The following is a 24,772-nucleotide window of genomic DNA, read 5'->3' as shown; positions in this document are numbered from 1 at the left end:
CACCCGCCGGGCGGGAGCGGGCGGCTCCCCAAAACCCCACAAAACCGGTCGGTTTCCTAAAAAAAAGCGAGTTTGCAGAAAAACCAGCAAGTTTCTGAAAAAGCAGCCGGTTTTTCAAAAAATCCCGAGTAATTTCCCCCCCCCCCCGAAAGCAGCGGATTTACAAAGAGACTCCCAGCAACTTCCCCAAAAAGCAGCTGATTTGGGAGAAAACCAGCAAGTTTCTGGAAAAAAAAGCAGCAGATCTGCAAAGGAAGCCCAGCAAGTTTCGTAAGAAGCAGCGGAGTTGAAAACAGAACAAGTTTCTGGAAAAGCGATGATTTTTCCAAAGAACAAATAAAGCCAATTCCCGAACTGCCGTCAGCGAGCGAGGTAAGTCCCTGTCCTGCAAGGATGTGCCCGTTGGGTTTTATTTCTTCTTTCAGGCCAAATCCTGCTGGGCTGGCGGCTTTCCCGGCCGGGTCATCCCACCGGACGTGAAATTAAGGCCAGTAAAGGTGAATTAGTCAGGAATGAGATTTTTGCAACACAAGCCGGCTTCAAACCGCAGCCGGAGGAACCGTGACACTGTTCCTAATATATTTTCCCCAGCGTTTCTTAATTTTTTCCCGTGTCATTGCGTTTTTTCCCAGCGTTATCCCGACAGTTTGACTGCTGGACACTAACAAACTCCCCTCCTTGGAGCTGAGCACCGGAGGCCATGGCTGTGCGGCGCTGGGGGGGTCTCCCCCACGGGAATCTCTCCGACTGCCCCAACGGCTCCCGCTGGGTGATGGATGTGTTCCACGAATGTGCCCAGGACGGCCGGGACATCGCCAGCATCGTCCTGGGGCTGGTTTCCATCTTCTGTTTTGCAGCTGCGTCTTTTCCGTAAGTATCTCTCCCCAAAACCCGGCCGAGCCCTTCCCTTGGTACAACACTCCTCTCTAAAAATCAAAATTTCAAGCGCAAGCTGCGTAAATTATTAAATCTACCCAGCAAAAGCAATCTGGGCCTGGAAAATTTGGGCATAACAGGCGGAGAAGGAGCAGGCGGTACAGCCCCAAAGCCTTGTTTGTTATTTTATTGTTATTATTATGCTTGGCAGCTGTAGCCAAGCCACGTAAGCCAACTGCAATGCAGTCATTGCAGGTCATACATGTGGAAGAAATGTTTCTAGGAGCTCTGGGCTTCTTGGAAGTGCTGAGACAACCCTGGCAGAGGGGAACTTTGGGGGTCGCGCCCAGTCTCGGTGTATCATGAGATGATTTTGTAACCAGAGAGGAGGTTTCTGCAGTTGGTGCTTCTCGTCACAGATCACAAGGGCTTGAGCTCAGCGGGTTGCCGTGAGCACCCAGGGGGTCGCAGGACTTCTCATAGGGGCTGGTTTGTGGGGAAGCATGTGGCTTTGTTAGAGGAAATCTTTGCTTTTCCTCACCCCGAGTGCTTTGAGAGGGGGACAATTGCAAAATGATCCAGGTGGGAGCAACAGGGAAACCTGGGGATGGTTCCCAGGTAACGCTGAACCAGCCGGGGGTTATGGTTTGTGTCCCTGCCTGACTTTCTCTCTGCAGCCAGTTTTACCAAGCCTGTAAAACGGGCATCATGGACCGGGCTCTCTCCATATATTTCCTGCTGGGATGGCTGGGTGGAGACCTCCTAAACCTCATCGGTTCCTTCCTGGCCGATCAGCTGCCCCTGCAGGTACTGACCAACTTGCTGGGGCTGGGTCGGCTCTCAAACACCCCAAACTCCAGGGAGGAGGGATGGGTTGGGTGCTGCTTAATCCAGCACTGGGAAATGGAGACCCTAAGAGCCTGGGGATGCTCCCTGCTCCCCGTGGGGATGCTCCCTCCTCTCCCTGGGGATGCTGCCCCTTCTCTCCCAGGGATGCTGGCTCACCCCAGGCATCACCTGGAAGCTGTTCTGCAGGTAGGACCCACACTCATCCTTCTCCCGGCAGGTTTACACAGCTGTTTACTACGTGCTCGCAGACCTGGTGATGCTGGCTCTCTACTGCTACTACAAAGTGAAGAACCAGGGTGGAGGATGTGAGTTGGGGTTGCGAGGGTGGTGGGGCCATGTGCTGCCCTTGGCACATCTTTCGGGGTGGCTTGTCCTTGGCTGCAGAGCCAGGAGCAATCCCTGGGGGATGCACATCCGGGCAGAGATGCTTTGCAGATGCATTGATGCGCCTATTAGATGCCTTATTGCTTGCTGTTGGTTTGTGGGGTTTTTTTTCTTGGATAAACTGAGTGCCTCTAAAAGCCAAAGCTTTAATAGCTTTAACAGCCAAATAGGTACCAGCCATGCCTGGGGCTTCCACACATCCTTGTGAACGACCATGTGCAGCATCCGGGTTGAAAATAAACCCCCTGTGAGTTGCGTTAAGTACAGCAAGAGTTACTTACCCACAGTTACACAGTGACTCCATCTTGGAGCTGGAAACCACAGCCAGAACCCTTGACTCAGGACAGTGCTTTAAAGGGAGGGGGGGAGAAGTTTTCTGACAGTTTTGGGATCAATACTCCTCTTGCAATTAATGGCAGCCTTGACTTGAAGTCATTCCTCCCTGTTCAAATGGAGTGAAGAGGGAACCTGCACAGATCTTGCAAAGCTTAAACAGCAAGAGAAAAATCCACATTTTAGCCTTGCAGCTGTGAACTACAAACAGGCGTCCCTTAAGAACCATTTAAGCATTTGAAGCTACTAAACCAACTGATATTTGGCCCATCAACTATGTAGGGTTTTTTAATGCTGGAGAGCTTGTTTACAGAGTATAATACAAGTCTTGCTGTCAGAGCAAGGCTTGGTCTGGCAGGGGTTTGAATGTGCAGGGTTGTGAGTTAAGACGGTGAAAAGCTTCTGGATGATCTTTAAGAGCCCTAAACCCAAAGAATCTCAAATGCTCTCAGTCTGCTGAGATAGGAGCAGTTTCCTCCCTGATAAGTTACAAATTGCCTGTATCGCTGCGAGATAAAACACCCGAAGCAGCTGCTGCCCGAGTCGCTGGGTGCTGGCTGAGCCGCCGCAGAGATAAGGGAGAGCTTGAAGGTCTCTTTACCCAGAGGGGTCCCAGCACCCACCGAGGCTGCTGGGCTGTGCTGGGGGCTGAGGGAGGAGCCCTCCCTAAGCAGCCTCTGCTTGATTCCCCGCAGTCGCTGCCCCAATCAACGCAGCCTTCGTCTTCCTTTCCCTGGGGATGGTGTCGACCGTCTCCTTCGTGGGCAGAGGTGCTGCCATGGTGCAGGGCCCGGCCACGTTTAGAGGGAGATCTCTGCTGTCCGCTCCCACGGATGAGCTTGGGTCAGAGGTGAGCTGGTTCCTAAACCTGGGTGATGCGGCGGGAGATAAAGCGTCTGGCGGGGTGGATGTGATCCCGCTCAGCGGGGTGAGGGATAGGTGGGGAGGGCAAAGGCTGGGTTTTGGCCCCGCTACCACCTTGCACGGAGCCGTGGTGTGTCTCTGAAAACACGGGGCCTGCTTGTGGCCCCCCCTTGCCTTGCAGCCTTTCACCAGGAGTGAGATCATTGGCTTCACCATCGGCTCCATCTCCTCCGTGCTCTACCTGTGCTCCCGAGTCCCCCAGATCTACACCAACGTAAGTGCTGCACCGTGAGCGGGGCAGGGCAGCAGCTGGGTGCTGGGAACCCCCTGGGCTTCTGAGATTTCCAGTTGAAGAGGGGTGGTAGGATCATCTTCCTCCTCTTTTCTCAGAGGTCCCAGGTCCCCATCTCTAATCATTCTATAAGGGATTATTCTTCTGTATTTCTGCTCTGAAACCTGATTCTTTTTTCTCCCCTCCCTTTAACATACTCATATTTTGAGGGCGGGGCTTTCATTTTGTCTTTATTTTCAAGCAAAAGGGGAACTAAAAGGCTCTTGGTGTTGAGTCACCACCTTTTTTCTTCTTTTTCTGGTGTCCTTAATATTACTTTCTAGTAAGAATTTGGAGAGCTGCACCCAAGCGTTGCTCTCTGGCCCCTTTCATTCCAGTACAAGAGGAAATCCACCATCGGGGTCTCCTACTCCCTCTTTGCCCTGGTGATGCTGGGGAACTCGCTCTACGGCGTCAGCGTCCTCCTGAAAAACCCCGAGCAGGGACAAGGTGAAGGCGACTATGTCCTGCACCACCTCCCCTGGCTGGTGGGCAGCCTGGGCGTCCTGTCCCTCGACGTGGTTGTATCCTTTCCCTTCCAACGCTGCCCTCGGGGCTCACATCCCGCCGGTGAGGCTCTGCAAGGAGGGAGCCCGTCTCGGGGCAGGCAGGGTTAGGTAGGAGGAGCCGGTGGGTTGTTGCTACTCAGCGGTTGCTTTTGAGCTGCGCTTGCTCACCCGCGTGCCGGTGAGTAATTTATGGTGTTGCAACAGCTGAATGCCTCAGACCCTTGTTTGCATTAAACTCATTGTCCTGTTTCTCTGCCTCTCCTGGCACAAACAGCCTTTTTACAGGTGGTGAGACCCAACACCTCGCATAAATCCACCGTTGCGTGCGTGCAGAGCCTTAACCTCCTCCCAGATCTCCTTCCAGTTCCTTGCTTATCGGAGAGGAAGACCCAGTACCCGCGAGGAGAGGGACGCTCTTCTTGGCGAGCAGGGTGACAGCTTGGAGAGCTGACAAAGGACCTGCCCCGCCGGGAGAACAGGATGATGCAGACACAAAATCCGGCCTTAACGCCGGGCAAACCAGCCCCTCTGTCCTGGTGGCTCTGAGGAGAAGAGGACCTGAGCCAGTGGGTGACATGTTGTGCTGCTAAGACTCTAAGCCCAGCCTAAGGGGCAGAGGATGCTGCTGAGAGATCTCGTGCTCTTCGATACCAATGATGTTATCAGGATAAACAGGGAATTATTTGATACCTCAAAAGGTCGCTCTTTGCTGCTCTTACGCCCCACAGCTGAGCCCGGTCACTTCTGCTTTACCTGCTGTCTCTCGAGGGTGATCTGGAGCTTCCCTAATGCTGGCAAAGGTGGGAATAGCCTAAGGGGCTGTGGAGGGACACAGAGACGACCAACCTGTCATGAACGACAGTGACTGGAACCAGTTCAGAGGAAGGAACAGCGTAACCAAAGTGTTTTGGTCCACACGTACCTATTTTAATTAGCACAGCTCAGACGTCTATAAAACACGTCCTTGCCCCACCTGCCTCCTTTGGTTTTATTTTGCTGGTTCATCTGGCAGCTCCTGCCTCTTTCTTATTGCATCTCACAGTCCCGATTTCTCTAATTTTTTTGCCTCACCCACGTTTTAATTTCATGGATTTCTTGGGGAAGTTGCTCCATCACTTTCTGCTTAGCTGGCCAGACAGTTACCAGGCAGAAGATGCTGCCTCCCTGCTCAGTCAGGTTTTTCGGTCCTGCCCTCTCTCGTTGATGAATTTATTCCCAACACTGATGAATTATCCCCAAGCTGATGAAGTGACCCCCTTCTTGGGGCCCTGCACACCAGCACAGTGACTCCGTGATGGCAGAAGGACTGGAAGCAGCGGCAGGAGAGATGCTTTGGGGCGGGCAGGGGAGAGCAGCAGCGTAGCCCCGAGCTGGCTGCCTCAGCCCGTGGGCTCCCTGCCCCAGGCTGAGCTGTTTCTGCTGGGGAGGAGCAGCTCAATCTCACTGGGCAAGCAAGAGGAAAATCAACCAAAGCTTGCAGGCCCTTCAAGAAAAGTGAACGCAACTTGTCCTTTTAAAACCAAAACCTTTCCTTTCCTTGCAGTTACTCTTAGCTCTTCTTTTCACTCCCCTTTTCTCCCCGTCCAGCTACTCTCCCCACCGCTTCCCCACTGCCCACCCCTGCAGCACCCCGCTCCGTGCCCCTTTTAGCTCTATTACCACTAGTTTACAATTCCTCAGCCAGTCCCATGCCGTTAGTCCTTGCCAGCATTTGGAGCTGAGCTGTTTGTTTTCAGAAACATTATTTTTCCAGGTTCTTTGACCCCCCTCAACAAAGCTGGTGGCTTTTTCACTCCCATTAATTCACAGTTCTTGTGGTCGAGGGGGCTGCTCGTCTCTTCCCCATCCTCACAGCAGCAGGATTTCCTCTGCTGTCTTTCACTAAGAATTGCAGAAAATTCACATCCAGTACTAATACAAACCATGAGCAGATTCCTAGCAAGATAGAAAGTGCGGCTTCATTAGACCTCAGTACCTATCCCTGGGGCTTGGTTTTATTAAAGGAGTGGTTTTTAACCTCGGCTCATGTTTGCTAGCTCAGCCCTGAAGTGCTGGGGAAGGCAGTGTTGGTTTACTGAGAGCTGGCTTTACTAAACTGACCTATGGCTAAGGGATAGGATAGGATTAGGCACAACTACCTTGTGGAAATGAAGAGCCTCGTCGTCCCTGCCATTCACAACACTAAATAATTGCCACGTACTGGCTAACCAAGGACTTTTCTTAAAGCTAGACAGAAGATAACATAAGCAGGTAAAAATATATATATATATATATATAGTTTGTTCCCACAGGTGTATCCAAAGCACAGATTAAGTACAAAGTTGACTTAGGTAGGGAAGATGGAGCAAGGCAAGCAGCTGCACTTGGCAGATGGAATTTATACGCCAGCAGCCATCGAGGTGGTGGTGGATGGAAATACGTGTCACAACGAGGCTCTTGCTGAGGTTATCATCCCTCTGAGACTCTAATACAGCCCCGTCCCCGAAAGAGCCTGCAGTTTAAGATTTTGCAGAGGCAAGTGTTAAACCAGAAAGGGCACAGACCAGAAACCATTTGTCCCAAAGCACTAAATGTAACTTGGTGGTAGGCTTGCGGCTGGAGCAGCCCAGCCAAACCTGGAGGTTAGCACCCAAACTACCAAGTTACATCCCTTTGAGAAGAGCAAGAGAGAAACAGAAACTGCTGCTGTGGCTGCATCAGTCCTGCAGCTTGTACGTGTACGACTGCTCCGCAGAAAGAACATCCCCTGCACACGTGTGCTGAGGGTGTCTGCATACCCCAAACCCACACGTTGCATTTCTCTGAGACGTTTCCATTTTTAGCTTGTGTGCACCAAGATGGCTTTGGAGAAGGAAAACAAATCCCCCCAAAAAACCCTTTAGCACGTGACAATTGAAAATAGGCAAGAGGAACCGTGAGTCTCCCCCTTCCTGGGCTGACATGCTCCTTCCTGAGCCTCAAGAGTTCACGCACACTTATCTCCAACTTTAAAAAAGGTTTTTCCTAGGACAGAACCTCAGCGTGTTCCCCTGGGGGGTCCCAGCTCTGAGGCACACGTGTGCCTCTCCCCAACCCGTGTCCCGTTACAGGCCCGAGGCCCCCAGATAAATACTCTGGCACGGGACCGTAATCACCTGCAGATGTCTGGATATGGAACAGGTCACATTAGAAAAGCAAAATTAGAGCATGTTCATCAGCATTAATGCCAACAGTCTCAATTTGCATAGGTTCACCCGAAGGCTGATTCCAACAGCCACGTGCAGGAAGAGCCCAGCAGGATGGAGTTTGTTATAACCAAAGCAAGTGGAAGGGGGCAGAGGACCTGATGCTGTGCAAGGTCCCTCTGACCACCAAGGGTTTAAAGATGGAGAAAATCCGGATGAGGTTCACAAGTCACACAGGGATTGAGCAAAGCAGCAGCTTTTGGGTGAACATCGACGGTTGGAACCAGCCACCTCAAACTGCCAAGGGAGCCGAAACGCCTCCCCTCTGCCCACCGCAGTGTTTCAACACACAGGTTTCTCCCCAGACTAATTTTTAACACTCCTGGTAAAGCTGGACGACTCCTCTAAATAAATCTCGTTCATCTTTGCTGGCTGCCTGGAGCATCCCTCCCAGCAGCAGGATGCCAACGTCCCAGTGCCAGCACCTCGGACACATAGCAGGCCCACAAGTAACGCAGCCATACATCACACTCTCTTTCAAAGCCCTGTCAGCTAACCTGGATGCAAGAAAAAAGAATTTTAAAAAAAGCTTTCTGTGACCATATAGTCCAGCAGCCCTTTGGCTTAGGGCTGAACTCAGTGTCTGTCTTTGTTTCCAAGCACACGGCCGCCCACCTGCAGCCAGCCCGACTGCTGGGGTTGCTACAGAGGAAACCCCCAGTAACACTGCAAAGAAGGAAAGAGAAATAAGGACGACACCAACTGCACACACACTGCTTCCTGGGATTATTTTTTTTTATTTTATTTTTTTAGTCTTTTTTTCTTTTTTTTTTTTTTTTTTTTAGTATGGAGGCTCAAGTATCAGATGTAGATTCAATTTAAGCTTTACAAAAAACAAAATCAAAACAAAAAAACCCCTTTTGCATTCCATAAAAATTGACAGAAAAGCGCCTTGGAACCAGGCTATAGAAGAGCAGAACTTTCAGCAGGTCTCCTAATCAATGTCTCCTTGCAAATCTGGTTTAGTCAGTATAGTACAACACTGAGGAAACACCCTCTCTTCCCTCCCTCCCACCAGCCATCCCCTGTGCCCAGCCCCCAAACATACGTGGAATAGATTATTTTTTTTCCAGTTCTTCCTCTTTCACACACCACAGTATTTAATAAATTTTTGTTTTACATTTTTTACACCAATGTAACAAAAGGCAGGAGGGGGTGGGGAGGAAAAGACAAACAATGATTTGTGTTTATGCATATAAATGGGGGAGGGTGGAAGAGGGGGCAGGGAAAAAAAAAATACATGGACTTCTACAGAAACATAGCCTAAGGTCTCAATAGTAAAATGTGGTGCAAAGTAGGCCTCAGAGACTGAAAAAGTTTGTACAGCTTTATTCATGGGGAGAAGATGGCATTGCATGGATAGTATTGAATGCAAATCGTGACGTGACGTAACAGAAAAGGGCAAGGGGGGGATGAGTTTTCTAAGAAAGGAATCTAACGAGTGCATGGCATGTCTTGTTAGCATGAAGAGTATTTTAACTTTGCTGCTTTCTCTTCAAAGCCTCCACCAGGTCGTTTTTAAGAGCTTCTTGTTTTGATTTGTCTGCAAAAGTCTGCACAGACCTGCGGGGAAGAAGGAAACGCAAGTCAGAGGTGATGCGTTGGAGAGAAGGTGTTTTTAACAGTTCTCCTGGCATGTGAGTCAAGAGGAAGGAGAAGCACCTCAACCCAGGCTTAGAGGACACAAAACTCAGCTTGCCTGTTTTAATCCAGAAAGCAGAAGGCAAAGTGAACACTTCAGTGAGTATATCAAAGCAAAATTCACTCTAGCAAGGCTGGCACCAAAAGACACGCTTCCCCAGAAGCTCCACTCAGCCTCCAGTTGCTGGAGGGAGATTCCCAATTTTTTTACATTACAGATTGGAAAAACCCCAGTGTAGCACCAGCGAAGGGTGTTAGCGCTCTCGCTCTCCACAGGACCGTGAGGGGAAGGCACAGAAAATCCAGCCTCTACCCACAAACATCAACAGGGCCGGGCCGGGGGAGCTCCTGAACCTTTTTGCAGACTGTTCACCCAGGGTCGAGCAGCCACGTCAAAACTTCCCTCCAGCGTGTTCACCAGGGGGAAAAGTGGCCAGTTTCTGCTCTCGAATTTGCTTTTCCAGTTTGTACCTTACCTAGAGTAATTCGTGAATCAAAGCAGCCGAAGAAGAACAGAGACACTGTCACAGCAAGATTATTGCAGGGGTTCACTTTTGCTCAAAGTTTGGTTACAGAAGAAAAGCTGCCTCTTTCAGAAATCATCTTGGCTCCCTGCCCCTAAGATGGTTGTGGAGGAACCTCCATTTTCAACAGTAAAATAAGAAATTTCCACTTTAAAAAAAAAAAAAAAAAAAAGCCCTCTCAAGTATGATCATGGATAGAACAATACTAGACTTTTCAGGAATTGCTACCACAGAGAAGTAGTTAGGATCCAGTTTGGTAGGATTCCTCCCCACATAAATCATATTTCACACCCTTTTCAGGACTCCAAGCTACCTTATTTTGCCTGGATGCTGTCTCCTGTAAACAAGGCTGCTCTTTGTGTCAGTTATTTTCCTAACATTTTTATAACAGTATTTCCATTCTCTTGTCTCTGGAGACTTCCGCTGCTTTAATAAAAATATATACATTTTATATTTGCATTTGTCACAGGCTAAAGAGGTGGTTCTTGGCCATTATCAACAAATAGTGCTTTTTTCCCCTTCGTCAGCTTAACATGTTTAAGACACCATCTGTAACTCATTATGAACTGGAGTGGAAGGTTAAACTGGCTCAGGGTTAGTCACTGCCGTGCATCCTAGACATTCGGAGCTCCAGAGCAAACGAGAGCGTATGAACAAACCCCTTCAGAGGCTGTGCAGAGCACAGAGGCTAGAAAGGTTTCAGTAGAGCTTGAGCAGGACTGGATTTCAAGCTCCAAGGAAATTCAAGACACACCGGGCAAATAGGGGATGTGCGTGTGGGGTGAGCTCGCATTTACTCAGAAGTCACAGGAAGTACCAGTCATTTTTTTTTCAAAACTGCAAGACTTCCAAGATTTCATTCCTTTCTGCAGGGAGGACACTAAGATTACAGGGAGTTTCTTCTCTGAAGTGGTGCACCACAGCTGTAGAAAACTGATGGTGCACAAGGAACGGAGTCCCACAGCTCCTGGATCCAATCAGTCCAAGCTAACATCACTCTGGGTACGTGACCACGTGCTCCTTTCTTGCTCCCAAGCTAGAATGCAAAGTGGTAAATCCTGCCCCATTTCAGAGCGTGATATTTCAAATGGAGGGGAAAGGGTGGAGTAACATTTAAAATAAAAATGACAGCATTTAGTTGGCCGTATTAAGAAATAACCCTTGGGTGAAACACGGATCAAATGTCGTTTATCAGTCTGCGGGAGTTAGGGGTTAGTTCTGGTCTCAGTTATCATGCAGAGGTCTTGGCTGGGTGAGTCCTGGTTTAGTGCTGGTTGTCACACCTCACAGGCAGGGGGTACCTGGATTGGTTTAGTTATCAGGCTGGATGTAGATCTGGCGCTGGGTCAACACTTGAGAAAGCTCCCTCTGCAACTGCTTATACTTTTGGTTGTCGGGGATAGCATCAATAGATCTACAGAGAGCAGTTTAGAAACGAGGGAAGTAAACAGGGAAAAGAAGAGTCAGAAGAACTCAGTAACACAGAGCTGGTCATTCTGGAAACCACCGGGAGCACACTCAGGAAGAATAAGTGTAAATACACAGGTTAGGAAAGACAGGAAAAAGGCCAGAGGAAACGCCAAAGCCAGATGCTCTGTGTGTTACCAGTTCTGAGCAGTTCATCTCACCGATGCACAAAGTACCATGACTCAAACTGAGCAATGGAGAGACACAGGAAACAGATTCAATTACAAAAGCTTAAGGCAATGTTCACAAGGAAAAAGACTGTATTACATAGTTCCTTTTAATGTTAATAAATGCTTCCTGGCTAAACCCCTGCACACCACAAATGAAAATAGAGGCCTGTTATGAAAGCTGGGGTTTGCAAAAAAAAAAAAAAAAACCCAGAACAGCTGCTTTCTCAGATACTGCCAACTCCCTCTGCCCATGCTGCTAAGAAGGCAGAACAAATATTTAATTAGCACCATTATTCTATCTTCTTTCACATTTCAGTATGCAAGAGAACAGCAGCTTACTTATTTGCAACATTTGTTTATTCTACATTATCACTGTGTGCTAGGAGGTCTAGCTGCAGTTTAAAGCAAAATGATTTGGCATCACAGTTCTGTACTTTCTTCTACAAGCATCAGAACTACCAGCTTGGGATTTCTATGTAAAATTCCTGACCAGAAATGAGCAGGGGTTGAAAAGTAATGTACAGTTCCCCTACAGAAAGGCACAGGGGGTTTAGCCATTTAATCTGTTCTAGTACACTGTATTTTGACCAGCGGTGTTGAGAGAAAAAACAGAATTTAAAACAAAGTCTAAATACTGCAAACCACTAATGTCATGATTTAATTCTGGAACCAGCTGACTGTTTTTAATAACAGTAGAAAGTGAAGTCAGAATTTAAGTACAATTTTCAGCACTCTGAAGAATAAAACTCCTAATTAAAAATAATTCTGAAATGTAAGTGCTGCTAACTGGACTATTTTCTTCCTGGCAAGGGAAGAAAGGATTAAAACATTGCTTCAAATTTCTACAGTTACAAGGCAGAAGCGTTCCCTAAACACCACACAACAAATAATGTTTTCCAAGCACAGTGAGGTGAACGATTAGGGACATGAAAAGACTTTGTGTAGGCAAGGGGAGTTCCAGCAAACAAAAGCAGATCAATGCTGGGCTGGGGACGGTACCACAGGCACTGCAGGGGAACGGAGGGAAGCAAAGGGGGTCCAACAGGCAGCTGCAGAGCCCCTTACCTCAGCCCATTAACGATGTCCTTTGTTTTTCCAAAATAAATCTCATTCAGTGTACTTCTGATTTTGTTTTCCATGTCCTAGAAAAAAAGTAAGAAACCAGATCTTCAGTCATGTCAGCTGTTTTCAGAACAGTGCACATGCACTCTTCTGTGCGCTGGAAGCGTTCATCTTGAACAGAGCACAGTTCAACCCACCGTTATTCCTACTGTTTAAATTCTCACAGAAGGCAGTATGACCCTATCTCCCAGTTCTTATCAAAGAAATAAAGGCTTAGCTTTATTCCTGTCCTCTCCTCCCTATTAATCTCTCTAGGCTTTACAGACAACGTCGTTCTGGACCACAAGAGGGCAGTTTCTATCCAGCTATCAGTTTTTCCTGCATTTGGCTTCAGAAAAGGAAAACACATTTCACCCCAGCCTCACTCTAATGTCCTGGCACTGAATGGACTGTAAGTGGCAAGTCAGTCACTTAGAATAACCAACAGGTCAATAGTTTTGTGCTTATGGGTTCGCCCTGAATTTTTGAGCTGGCAACTCGTTCATTCATGGCAAACAGTTTTGAGAAAGAGCTTGTAAATACGCAGCATTTTTTCTTTAGGTCGCTTTCACTCAAGCCAAAAACTTAGAAAAGGGACCAAAAAAGAAGTAGCTGCCTTCCTTTCATTTCCCAGTTCTTTTAAAAAAAGCATTATAGTCTATGTTAGTTGAGAATTTCCTCCTCTCTTGCCAAAGTGGTGCTGAAGATCAAGGAAATCAAGAACAGTGCACAGGAAGAGCAGACTGGTGTAGCACCCTTCTGAGCAGCTAACACAGGCACATTCTCCACTCACCATGCTGAGCTACACGACTGACAGCTGCCAGAAAGTCAAATATTAAAACCAATTCTAGAAGATTTAATAAACACTTGATATACACTGAACTTCCAGTTAGAAGGACAGTTCTCTATTACACAACCCGACTTTAAAAAATTCAGCCCAGAAGCAGGGGGGTGGGAAATATTTCATTCTGAGGAAAGGACCACTTATTTTACAGGAAGGTTATTACTGTAATGAGAAGACAAAACGCAGACTGGAGGTTTTGTGTCTGCAAACTGTTAGAAGACTTGATATAGGAGGAGTACTGAGGCATCAAACACTAAGCAACAACATGAGCACAATTAGACTCGGTACAATATGAATGGGAAACTTGTTTGTAAAGGCAAAAGCAAGCGTACAGCAGATCTCTTAGACTTGGGACCAAACATAGCAAGAGAACCTGCAGCAGGCTCAAGCTGTGGTGGCTTCACAGCACTTACCTCTACCAAGCGTCCGATATTGGCTATGTGTGGAGAGGAGTCGCTCACAGTCTCATCTTTCTCCATCTAGAAAGAAAAGATACAGGTCCATGGGTCACACAGAAATCTGGTGGTAGATGCACAACAGCTTTCCTTATCGAAAGAAGGGGTGGAAGAAGTGGGTCTCAAAATCCTGGAGTAACCACTCTTTCAATGTGCAAACGGACTAGTAACATACGGAGAAGTTCCCAGAACTTGACAAAGGCTCACATGTTGATAACAGAAACACAGTGTAATAAAAACCATGAATCAAAATAAACCCCTGGTGTAGACAGGCACTACAAAATTGTCATTCCCTACCTACTAAGGGGCTGCAGGAGATAGTGAACATGTACCATAACACGAAGCACAGCATGTGGATATGAAAACAAGGTTGTTGTTGATGAGATGCACACAAGGATGGTGCTGTCAGTTTAACAGCTGTGAACTATCCCTGCAAAAACAGCTGCTTCTTTTAATCTTCATCTCAAACGCTACTTCCGACCACACGTGGAACACAGTCTCCATTTTCAGGATCTCCTGGCAAAAGACATCTTAGGCATTACTTACCTTCCAGTAGAGAAGGAAGGTGCAGAGAATACAAAAACCACAACTACCTGCAAGACTGGTGACGATTTAAACTACTGCAACAATACGGAAAGAGAAATCTGGCAGTCTGTGGTGGCTCTTTATTTTTAGACCAAAAGGCTGAACCAACATTTGGCTATTAGGGGGAGGGAAGCACAAAGCAGTAAGTATGGGGGGAAAGCAGCAGACCGCTTTTTGCAGGATAAATTCAGAGTTGTATCGGCTTAAATGTATAATGCCACCATGTTCTCAGCATAGTATCTCAACCGGAGACCTGAACTAGGCAAGATTCTTCATCACTGAGATCAAAAACTGGAAGCTGGTACTACAGCAATACTTGCTTTATTTCATCTGACTTGCCTTCTATAATGTCCATCCAGAGGTCACGGCTGACCATCCATGATCTATGCTGGGGAAAAGACCATCTTCCCCAGTTCTTGAGAGGAAAATTCTGGCTAGACACAGACAAGCTGTTGAACAATGAACATCAGGCCCAGGAACCTCAACTGATACAAGATGTGCTGAGATGGCATGAAAACAAAACTGGGAGAAGAATGTAGTGGGAAGAACAGTCTTCAAAGGCTTTTACTAATCTCACTGAATTCTCTTATCCATCTGTTCATATCCCTCCCTCAGGGTAGAGTTTAAAAATCTGGGCCAGCTACAGGTTTCTTCTAATAAGCCAAGTCTCTAACAGGCTTGGGGAAGCATGTAATTTAGTTGGAAGCCTGAAGGCAAAAGATAACCTAGAAGAGGGGGAGAAAGAGAACAAGGACGTTTAATTTTTCCTTTAGATTGCAGTCAGATTGTTTACATGTAATGGAGACATGCTGCCTGGAGAACGGATCCAGTTGCAGTAGAGGGAGAATATAAATCTGAACTATGCAAACACACATATACATGTTACAGTGGGTTTGGGAACTATCAGCAAATTGACCAAATCTGGGGGAGCCGGGGAGTTGGCAGTGGGTCATTTACTTCCACAGGCTCCCTACTGTGTCTCCTCCACACCTGGTCAGGCCAAGCTCATTGGTAAGAAGCAGAATCTGAAAATAGATATTTTTTTTTTTTTTTCCCCAAAATGTGTATTATTACATCTCCATAAAAACTGCTGCCAGAAGGAAAACATTTTTATATGCTATAGAAGCCCAGATGTTACGAGAGGCTGTTTTAATGGAGTTCAGTCAGTAAGCAGCCATGTTATACAAACAGCAGAGTTGTTGGGATTTTTAAAGGTTCCTTCCGGTGGCTGTTACTACACGGACCTATGCAGAAAGCCTATAGCTGCTTAAATAAAGGGGTTAATTTACTTTGAGGGGAAATTCCATTCTGTAAGTTGATGTTAACAAGCAGCTCATCTTCCCACTGTCACTCCCCATCTGCTGTTGAACTCAGCCAAAAACCTAACGCTCCAGAATGAGCCAAATCCAATCTACATGGCTCAGTCGCTCCTCTCCTCTTCAAGAGATACGCTGCCTGGCTTCCTTGCCTCATTTCCCCAGCCATCTGCTGCAAGTCTGACTCAGAGGGAAACTCATTCTTCTGGGTATATTAAGCTCTTGATGGCTGGCTGGTCACTTCGGATGTTTCCTGCATGGAATATAGCAGCTGTTTGGGCTTTCTGTAAACGTTATTTGGAAGAAGAGTTAATAAGAAGAGATAAATTTAAGTTGGATAAACACTTTGGTTCATCATGAAAGCGTCTAAAAATACTAGAAAGATAAGAAGGAAACTCATCCACCATTTTGCTCTGAAGAACTGACGACAACATCCACAGCTGCTCTGGCCACAGAGCAATATGAAAATCTCTTTAATGAAACACAAACAGACCAACGCGAGCCAAAGGCTCCCAAGCCACAGGCAGTGGGCAGACTTCAGTCTCCAGGTGGAAAATACATGGAATTATTTGGATATCAGTGAGGCAAAATTTGGCCTCTCTCTCTCCAATGCTTGCTTTAAACTGTAACTAGACAAACGAAGGTTGTGAGCTTTGTGGAGCTTGAAGCTTTACAGAAATCAGCTGAGAACTTACCTCATCCTTTCAAGGCCTTCATGTATATTTACTCTAAGCAGTGTAACCAAAAGTATCCCACATCCTTCACCAAACTGTATATTCAAACCACGAGCAAATCTGGGGATGCTACATCAGCTCTCTATGCCACTAGTCCATACACGTGCTCAATTCTTCTTTTTCTAAACCAGCTCTTACATAACTGAACCGCTGTAAAATCCATATGTTTGTGTGAAGCAGAAATAATTTCCCAGACAATTACAGTTCAGTACATCTCCGCTATCCTCTGCACCCCAAAATACTACTCAATTAGCAATTAAAGAGACAGCGCCTCCAGGAAACTGGACAACTGCTGAGGGGAAGCTTAAGGATCGTAACAGCTACAACTTGAAGAACCCTCTGGTAGAAAAACACTCCCCAACGCCCCACTTAATGCTACAACATCTGGAAGTCGGTGGGATAGGCCTTTACATGAAAGCTCAACTTGATGAAAATATATGACTCTCCTAATTGCAGAGCACAAGCCTCGAAGGATTTACCTATTATGATAAATAGCAGAACGTCTCTGCTGGTGTTTTATTGAGCAGTAATATATCACAGGGCACATCTTCCTGAACGCAGGGAGAGCTGAGTTTGTAACAGACCAGCCTTCATCCAGCTCTGCAAAACGTTCCACCTTCGCTACCGAGCAATTCAAGTATGAAAAATCAACGCACATCTGTGCTGCTTTAATTTGAAATCCCAGGCTTTGCTTCCCCTACAACTTTATATCCTCCCCTTCCCACACCTCCGTATGTAAATAAACTATAAGTTTTGAGCCAAATTCTTTCCCAGCAAACTTGCACTTCCTCACAATGTCCATCTTGGCTTAGGAAACACACACGGATTCTTTGTGTGCAACATTATCCCAAAAAGGCACCTGTTAGTCTTGCTTTTAAGAAAGGGGCTCCAGAAATCTGTCCAACAAAGTGCAGTTTTGACTATTTGCCAGAAAACGGGAAGGCCACATCTACTTTGCATAAAATGAAACAGGATCATACAGCTGCTCTTACCTTAAATAAAAGTGCTGCCTAATGAAAACTCAAAATTCAGCCAAAGCAATACAGTGCCGTGGCAAATGACACAAGTAATTCCAATGTACACAAAGGGGACGGGACCCTAAGGTCTGTCAGAGAAAATCATCTGCCAAGCATCTGGCTTGAATCAGGACGGGGGTGGGAGTTACCTGCAGTCACTGGAGAACGTGCAAGGTAATTGAAAAGCTGCTGGCATTTTTCATTTCCCTGCAAGCATTGCTCCCTTTGTTGTAAATTGAAGGTAGCATGGCCTCTCCTTTCCTCTCAGATGTACAGCACTCCAGTCTGCAGCCCCTCATGAAGGCAGACTGCACATACTGTGTCGGTCACTCCTTCCCTCTCCAAAGTCCAGCCTCAGTCCCTGCACTGACTGAAGCCTGCCACTGTCAGACGTGAGCTGGGAGGCACTTTCTCCAGCCTGGCCTGTGGTTCTTTGACTCTGAGCTCCTGAGTTGCATCAAGGCTCGTCTCCAGAACAGACTGTCTGGAAAAGCACCCTTGTTTGGGCAACTGGAAATACAGAAGTTCTCTATCTGACATTGCATGCCTCTTGGGGGAGGGTGATAGCAAGGGAAAAAAAAAAAAAAAAGAAAAAAAAAAAAGAAAATCAGCTTTCTCCTTTCAGTTCCACCAAAAAGTTCTTCTGTACGTCCTCTGGAGTCAAAACAGAGATGGCTACGTACAGTGTGTCAGCATTTATGTATAACAACATATATTGCTAAAGATTAGAACCAAACCTTCACTAGGCAAAAAGACAAGTGATCTTCCATACCAAAGGATGCTTCAACCAAGTGTCCAATGGGAAGATGTCACTTAAGCCTTAATTCTCCCCCAGTTTTCAGGTCAAAATTATGATCTATGAATCCTACATGCATGGAGCTAGCTAAGAATTTTTCTCATCCTCTCATGATAAAAGTTTACACGTGCATATCTATTATGTATATACACGTGTAAAGAAATATATATTAAAATACATATGGGTTTGTGGTTTATACTTGTGTGTGAATATAAAACACATTTCTCTATTGGATCAGGACAGAATCTGACATCCTACATTTTAAACAAAACCAAAACCCAAAACTCCGTTCAAAACCCATCACATGACATTTTATTTCAATTAGTCTAACTCCGGCTCTTTAAAAGAAACTTCTATAACTGAACTGATGAAGCAAAAGCCTGAAGTTCTCATTTTGAAAACCACCAGGTAAAGTAAATTAAACACAAAGGAGGTTTTCAACTTCCCAAAACAGGCCGAGTCCTCTGCCTACCATGTCTCTCCCTCACTTTCCTTATTCTGTCCACTTACAAAAGTAAAAGGCTTGTATAGTTACTTATTCCTGATAAACAGAGACAACTCCGTGAAAAACTGCTCTGGGAAAACCACTGAAAAAAAGTAGTTCAGTGAATCAAGGAGATATGTCAGTTCTCTGTATATGACATTAAAGTAGACATAGGCTAGGGACATGACCTCTAAGTAATATCTATCCAGAACATAACAAACATCACACGGCCTCAAGCCAAATGTAAGAATACTCAAATACACAGTGTCTTGGAGAGAGAGAAAAAAAATTCTTAGAAATTCGGTGCAACATTTAGAAATAGCCTAAGCGGGAGCCTTGTAGACAAGTGGCAGCCCAGACGAGAGTCTGGGGATATGCAAGAAATGGAAAGACAAGTTTTTCCAAATAGTCTTGACAAAGGCAACAGAAAAACCTATGTTTGTGTCTGATGCAGGGCAACAATATTTCACCAATAGGAAATGACAGCAGAGAACAGCTATTTCTAGACTCTTACTTTTAGATCCAAGTTCAGCTGTACCATGCTGTCCATTCACAGAAGAACAAATAGGATTGCTTGATTACTTGCACCGAGTGTAATCTGCAGACATTAGGAAGGGGAATTACTGAGCAAGTGTTTCCATATGAAGTTGCAAATGCTCCCCCATAGCATTTCCATGCGAGACATGCCCAGCTCTCGGTGGCTGCCAGAGGTGGTGAATTCGGAGGCATTACATGAGCTGTTCCTTTGCGCCTGCTCCTGACCACCAAGTTAATCATTCCAGTCATCACTTAAAAAATACCCGATTTGCAGCTACGAGGCAAAACTGGTTTCAAAGTAATGGCTCTCAACAGACTTCCCTTTCAAAGCACTGAAAGGTTCTCTCTGCCATCAGTTTATAAGCCAGGATATTACAAAGCTTGTGAACACTTCAAAAGCTTCCACTGAAACACAAGGACATCTGCTATTCACATTTTGGGATCAAAGGTGGTCAAGTAGCTTAAATACTGAGTTGACCAAAACCATGTACTATTTATCGTGGACAAAATTATTTCAAAATTATGGTTAGGACATCAGCTTACCCATAGTGTCAAGGTATAACATACCCTTTGAGAGATAACTAAAACCTACTTTCAGTGCCTAAGTTTGCTGCAGATTGTCTAAAAAGCCTTCCAAAAAGTAAAAATAAAACCTGCTGTCCTTAGGTGATGTGGCAAACAGGATTTACAGCAAAGTAAAAGCCTTGCACTCAAAGAGTTTAGTCTAGCTACAGCCAAATAAGTGGCTCAGGACAAACAGCTTCTCCTCACATAGCATACCTCAAGGCAGCATGGAGATTTAAGTTTTCTGCCGTGGATTCTGACGAAGCCTGTCCCATTAAGCCTGCTACGGCAAAGAGAAAATCTCCGGCCCAAAGCTAAATTCTGAACCTCGAGTTTCCATTGTTTGTGCAGAAGCAGTGCATCATTACCCCAGTGGCTTTTTTATGGTTAGTTACATTGGAAGCAGGCCCCTGCTTTAATGCATCACATATGAATTAAATGATCTGCTGTTAAAATGATGACAGAAGCATGAATCTCCCCACTAAAGCTTAGAGAGTGAAAGTCAAACTAAACAAGGCCTAGCAGTTCAGGCCAAGGTGTACTGAGGACACCCATTCTCAACAGACTCTTGTTTTCCTTGGCACAGCTCTCACACACCATAAGGCCACGGCCAGAGTCAAGCCCTTGGCCTCCACTTCACAGCTATGATTTAAAGTATTAGGAAGGCCTGTGATTAAATATTTGTCCGGGTCACCATAACTCGGGTGTAATTACTGCAAACATTTTAAGAGTACGCAATGCTCAAAACTGTCTCCAGATGACTTTCCCCACACACACACACACACACTTTTCCATCAGCTTCTTCTGTAAATCAACAATGTGGAAAGAAAAAAATCACCTAGGTCTAGGGCAAGCTCCTGCGACTGCAATGCTAACACAATTTCAGTTCCTCTCTGCAATCACAGATCCTTCTTTCCTTCGCCTGGCTCAAACCTGTACGAAAACATGAACTGTTTAACAGAGTCAGCATTGTCCTTTGTATCGAAAGCAACAGTCGGCCCTGGGAAGTCTCACAAAGGAGTTTTAGCTACTGCCAATCTCTCTAGTCACTCATGACCACACAATATGCCTCCTGTCCTCCAGAGTTTATTACTCTGCTCGAGTCACTGATTTCCACAGTCCGGATCTTTAGCAACTGCAGTTCAGCAGCAGCATGAAGCAGGGAGACAGCAACCTTTGGCAGGTGGCTGGGGCAGAAGCACCTTCACCCAGTGAAGTCAAGTCCAGCAGATCCTGCCTGTCAGAGCGACTTAGACAGCAGCACTGCCCCAACAGTCAGTCTGGCACCTTGGTGGGAAATGGCGCTCTCAAGAGGAAGTCAAAGTAATTAACACTGGCACAAAACCCCCAAATGTTTAGAAGAGAGGTGTTTTTTCCAAGAGATGTTTTAAAAATCAGCGTCTTGGTACTGCAGGAGGTGAATACTAAAAGACAACCAACATCTTTAAGAACAGAAGAATCCTATAGTCGATGCAAAATACAGGTTCATTTGCAGTGGCCTAGCTGGCTTTTAAAAGAGAAATGTAACAAAAGAAGTCATCTTGTATTTTTATAATCTTATTGGAATCTTCCAGTAAGAAAGTGGGCAAATCTTATGGATAAAAATATGCCTCCGAGTAACACATATGGTAGTATAAAAATTTAGGAATACCAAAAGACAAACTAAGACTTAAAAAACAAGTCTAAACTCCTACTGAATGTTTTGTATTTTTAACAGAAAGCTATACTGCCACCAAGCAAAGTTCAAGGGGCTTCCTGGTAATTACACACTTATGCATTAACTGTTTCACTGGGCTGCACACGCAGCAGGAGAATAGATGTTTATACAACACCTCACAAAAATCAACTTTTTGTGCCTGACTGGGGCTACTGGGTATATAAATAAGGAAAGGCGTGCCTTGGGTCTGCAGCATATGCTCGTGCCAATATACAGACGTACCTGTCTGGTAAGGCTCCCTCCAAGGTTCATGGTACCAGAACCGGTTTTATTAGTCTGCAGCCACAGCATCACTGTGGAGGTCAGCTTGTAATGAGCAGTACGACCACTGGATTTCTCCTAGAAGTGGAAGGATAACAAAAAGGGATAGAGACAAAAGGTTAAAATCCCTCCAAAAGCTAAATAGTGGCTGGCCCAGAAGACCCCACAAGCAACAGGACAGATATGTCTAACTCCACTCACATAGCAGAGTCTGTTTCTTAAAAACAATTGTAAGTGTGCACATTCCCCTAATTTTCCAAAGCAAATCTAGTTAGAGCAATTTAACCTCCTATTACCTTGTTTTTATTACCTAATTAGTGATATTTATCTGTAGACCTTTATGTTAAAAAAAACATAATCTCAGGATCACATGCACAGAAAGTAGCATACTTTCAATTCTTCTGGGATTCTTTTTGATTACAGCCCTGACTTATCTCTATCCAAATTGCTTCAGGGAATTTTCAAAAATTAACAGGGGAAAGAAGTTTACAGCCCCTAACACAATATTGCATTGTTCAGTGGAACACCTGTGCTCGTTAATTGTCTGGAATTAACTGGGTTTTGTTTTCACTTAGGTATATCAGCTGCCCCAGAGGCTGTACCTGAACCTCCACCACGTGGATGGAATCCCAGCATCCCTTAATCTTCTTTGATCCGTCTCCAGCTTTCTTAATGAGGATCACCCCGGCAAAACCATGATCCAGATCCCAGAGGTAGACAGAGGAGACTCCACCTTCAAAATACCTGCAGGATGCAATCCAATAGGCATGTTAAGAGTAAGCAGGATCCAAGCCAGCGTCAGATATCAATAATAATCTTAAATAAGCAGAATCTCTACATCCTAGTACAGATTTTTTTTTTTCCAAGGTAGCACACTCTCACCAGTTATATACCTAGAAACACAGCAGTTTAAATCATTTTATAATACAGAGACTTTAATTACAAAAAACTGTATGTTTCTCCAAAGGAGAATAAAAGTCTAGTGAGAAACAGAGCTAGCTACAGATTTCTACAGTACTTGAGCAAACAATTCCTCTGATTCCAATTAACTATAACAGCTGGTAAAAGCACAAGCTACAAAGTAGGCCAAGAGTAAGGCTTTATTTTACAGTTTGGTCTTTTTTTTTTTTTTTTTTCTTCTTTCTCCTCTTCTCTCACTATTGGGAAAGTCTGGAAGTTCTTTACAACAAAGTCCGCTAATTAAGACAAAAGGGAGCAAGTAAGTAGCTTTTATGCTGCTGTCTCAAAAGTTTGTGTGAAGCTGACTTACTGATTTATGGCAAACAGAGTTGAACTGAAACCAAGGTTCTTAGACATGAAGGGATGCTGGTGAGGTTTACATGTTATTCCAGCTTCAGTACGGTATACAACGGAAAGCAAGTTAGACTACCTAAATCCCAGGTTTCTGGTAGCAAACAGTACGCTCTTGGAAAACTAACAAAGCAATGACATCTGCAGAACCCCACTCCTTTATAACACTAATTCCAGGCTCCTTATGTGCCAGATGGAGGATGCACTTAAAAATAATGGTAAACAACCCAACACTGTAGGAAGCAAGATGCACAAGAACCAATTTTGGCTTCTAGAAAACCAAAACTCTAACCCACAGCATTTTACCAACTGTTTCCATTCTCAAGTTACCAAACAGGCATAAGGAGAATCGAGCAAAAAGGAATACTCTTTCATGGCACACAACTTAGATCTCAGCAATGAACTCATGCTGCCCAGCATCACCATCTCCTGTGAAGAACTCAGGAAAGGAGAGGAGGCAGCTTCAGCTGAGCCAGAAGATCAATGACAAGACGTTTTAGTAGTCAGGCATTTCTACTCTCTTCTAAGCATCTACTGCCATTCTGCAAGTACATACATAAAGCAGACAAACCACCTGTCTGGAGGGGAACAAAAGCTCATCATCCAAAGGCATGAGGAGCTGCTATGACTGACAGTTCCCAGCAGTTAAACTGGGAGAGAGTCACACAGATTAAACCATTCAATGTTACTGCCTCTTACTATCATGAGGAAGTCAACCACACAGATCTGCAAGTGACTGCATGCTTCTCCTCTTCTGCAAGAAAGGAAAGTATCATTCATCGCCAACATGAAAAACTTGTTGAACCCTCCCACCTTCATACCCCTCCTTTCTAAACATGAGCCTAACAGTTGTTAATGGCACTTAAGATTTGATTTAATGTGCATTTTGGACTTCAGGTATTAGCTTGAAGTATTGTAGATTCAAGAGCACTAACCCATCCATTCTACAAGTCAGGAGAAAAGGGGAAGTTAAGGCAAATAACACAGGTTAACTTTCAACATATTCTCTGCATTTACAGATCAGTCCAGTATGTTGTTTCAAGAAAGCAGAGTCACCAAAACAGCCCCAATTCTTTTTAATTGCACGCATCCAAAAACAACGCTGACCCCAGGAGGGGTATATGGCTTCATATTAACTCACCACATCATTTTATTTTTAATGGGTGACTACTGCTACTCATCACCAAGCTTAGTACGGGCATTTAAGTAACCAAGATACGCAGCACCGTCCTATGACATTTGTCAAGCCACCAATAACATACCATTAAAAAAAGAAAGTCCTTTGCTCCACAGGCATACTAAAGCCAGACGTCCAGCAGGCAATTTAAACCTAACAAACCAACAAACACCCTTTTTATATCCCCTGGGGAATTCACAAATGGATTTTAGTTAATGCAGTTAATGGGAATTTCAGTCCCACAGTGAACCTCAGTTCCAATCTAAGTGACCCTTCTGTTGACAAAAGGGCAGCTTGAATCAAAGGCCAGAGAGCAGAATCTATTGTCCATTTCCAAATCAAGTTGGCTTAAAAAAAAAAATTCCTATACAGAATAAGTGATTTCACTCAAAATGAACTGGCAGCCACTGAGAATATTACAGTGTGTACAGACAGTTTCCCTATTACCCACTTTATGGGCTTGCTATGAGCATGAAACATTAATTAAGAGAGGGACCGAAACAAGGTTTTTGGAAATTTATTCTTACCTACTGTACTTTGATCCTAATGACATGAAACAGGAAAAAAATAATTTTTATGTGGTTCACCTTTATGAGATTTTACATAAAGGCTTTTGTGGGTATTTTAAGAATGTGCTAAAATGTTGTCTGAAACCACATAAAACCATCTGAAGAACCTCCCGCCAGAACTAACAGCGCACAC

At 45.2% G+C, this 24,772-nt stretch overlaps 2 protein-coding genes across 4 annotated transcripts in view; one reads left to right on the top strand and one right to left on the bottom strand.

Moving 5' to 3' along the window:
• The first annotated feature begins 18 nt into the window (after positions 1-18).
• Positions 19-6,384, top strand: SLC66A1 (solute carrier family 66 member 1). Of its 2 annotated transcripts, XM_074924786.1 has the most exons (8): positions 19-372; positions 633-870; positions 1,554-1,683; positions 1,943-2,030; positions 3,138-3,292; positions 3,488-3,580; positions 3,976-4,161; positions 4,499-6,384. In XM_074924786.1, exons 2-8 carry the CDS (start codon positions 701-703, stop codon positions 4,595-4,597), a joined length of 921 nt encoding a protein of 306 aa, XP_074780887.1. In that variant the 5' UTR covers positions 19-372; positions 633-700; the 3' UTR covers positions 4,598-6,384. The 2 variants fall into 2 exon arrangements, with proteins under 2 accessions (XP_074780887.1, XP_074780888.1); XM_074924787.1 differs by lacking the exon at positions 19-372 and having other exon boundaries at positions 763-870; positions 1,558-1,683.
• A 1,725-nt stretch (positions 6,385-8,109) lies between these two features.
• CAPZB (capping actin protein of muscle Z-line subunit beta) overlaps positions 8,110-24,772 on the bottom strand; it is a 61,630-nt gene continuing 44,967 nt past the window's right edge. Inside the window, exons 5-10 of one of the 2 annotated variants that reach the window (XM_074924924.1) lie at positions 22,185-22,326; positions 21,544-21,660; positions 13,531-13,596; positions 12,238-12,314; positions 10,837-10,949; positions 8,110-8,933 (exon numbers count right to left, since the gene is read on the bottom strand). In XM_074924924.1, coding sequence (XP_074781025.1) covers positions 10,847-10,949; positions 12,238-12,314; positions 13,531-13,596; positions 21,544-21,660; positions 22,185-22,326 — 505 coding nt within the window. In that variant the 3' untranslated portion in view covers positions 8,110-8,933; positions 10,837-10,846. The remainder of the gene's footprint in view (positions 8,934-10,836; positions 10,950-12,237; positions 12,315-13,530; positions 13,597-21,543; positions 21,661-22,184; positions 22,327-24,772) is intronic. The other variant, XM_074924925.1, reaches the window with a different exon arrangement.

Source organism: Athene noctua, chromosome 22 (assembly GCF_965140245.1).
Source record: "Athene noctua chromosome 22, bAthNoc1.hap1.1, whole genome shotgun sequence".
NCBI lineage: Eukaryota > Metazoa > Chordata > Aves > Strigiformes > Strigidae > Athene > Athene noctua.
This window is presented reverse-complemented; position numbering and strand designations above follow the sequence as displayed.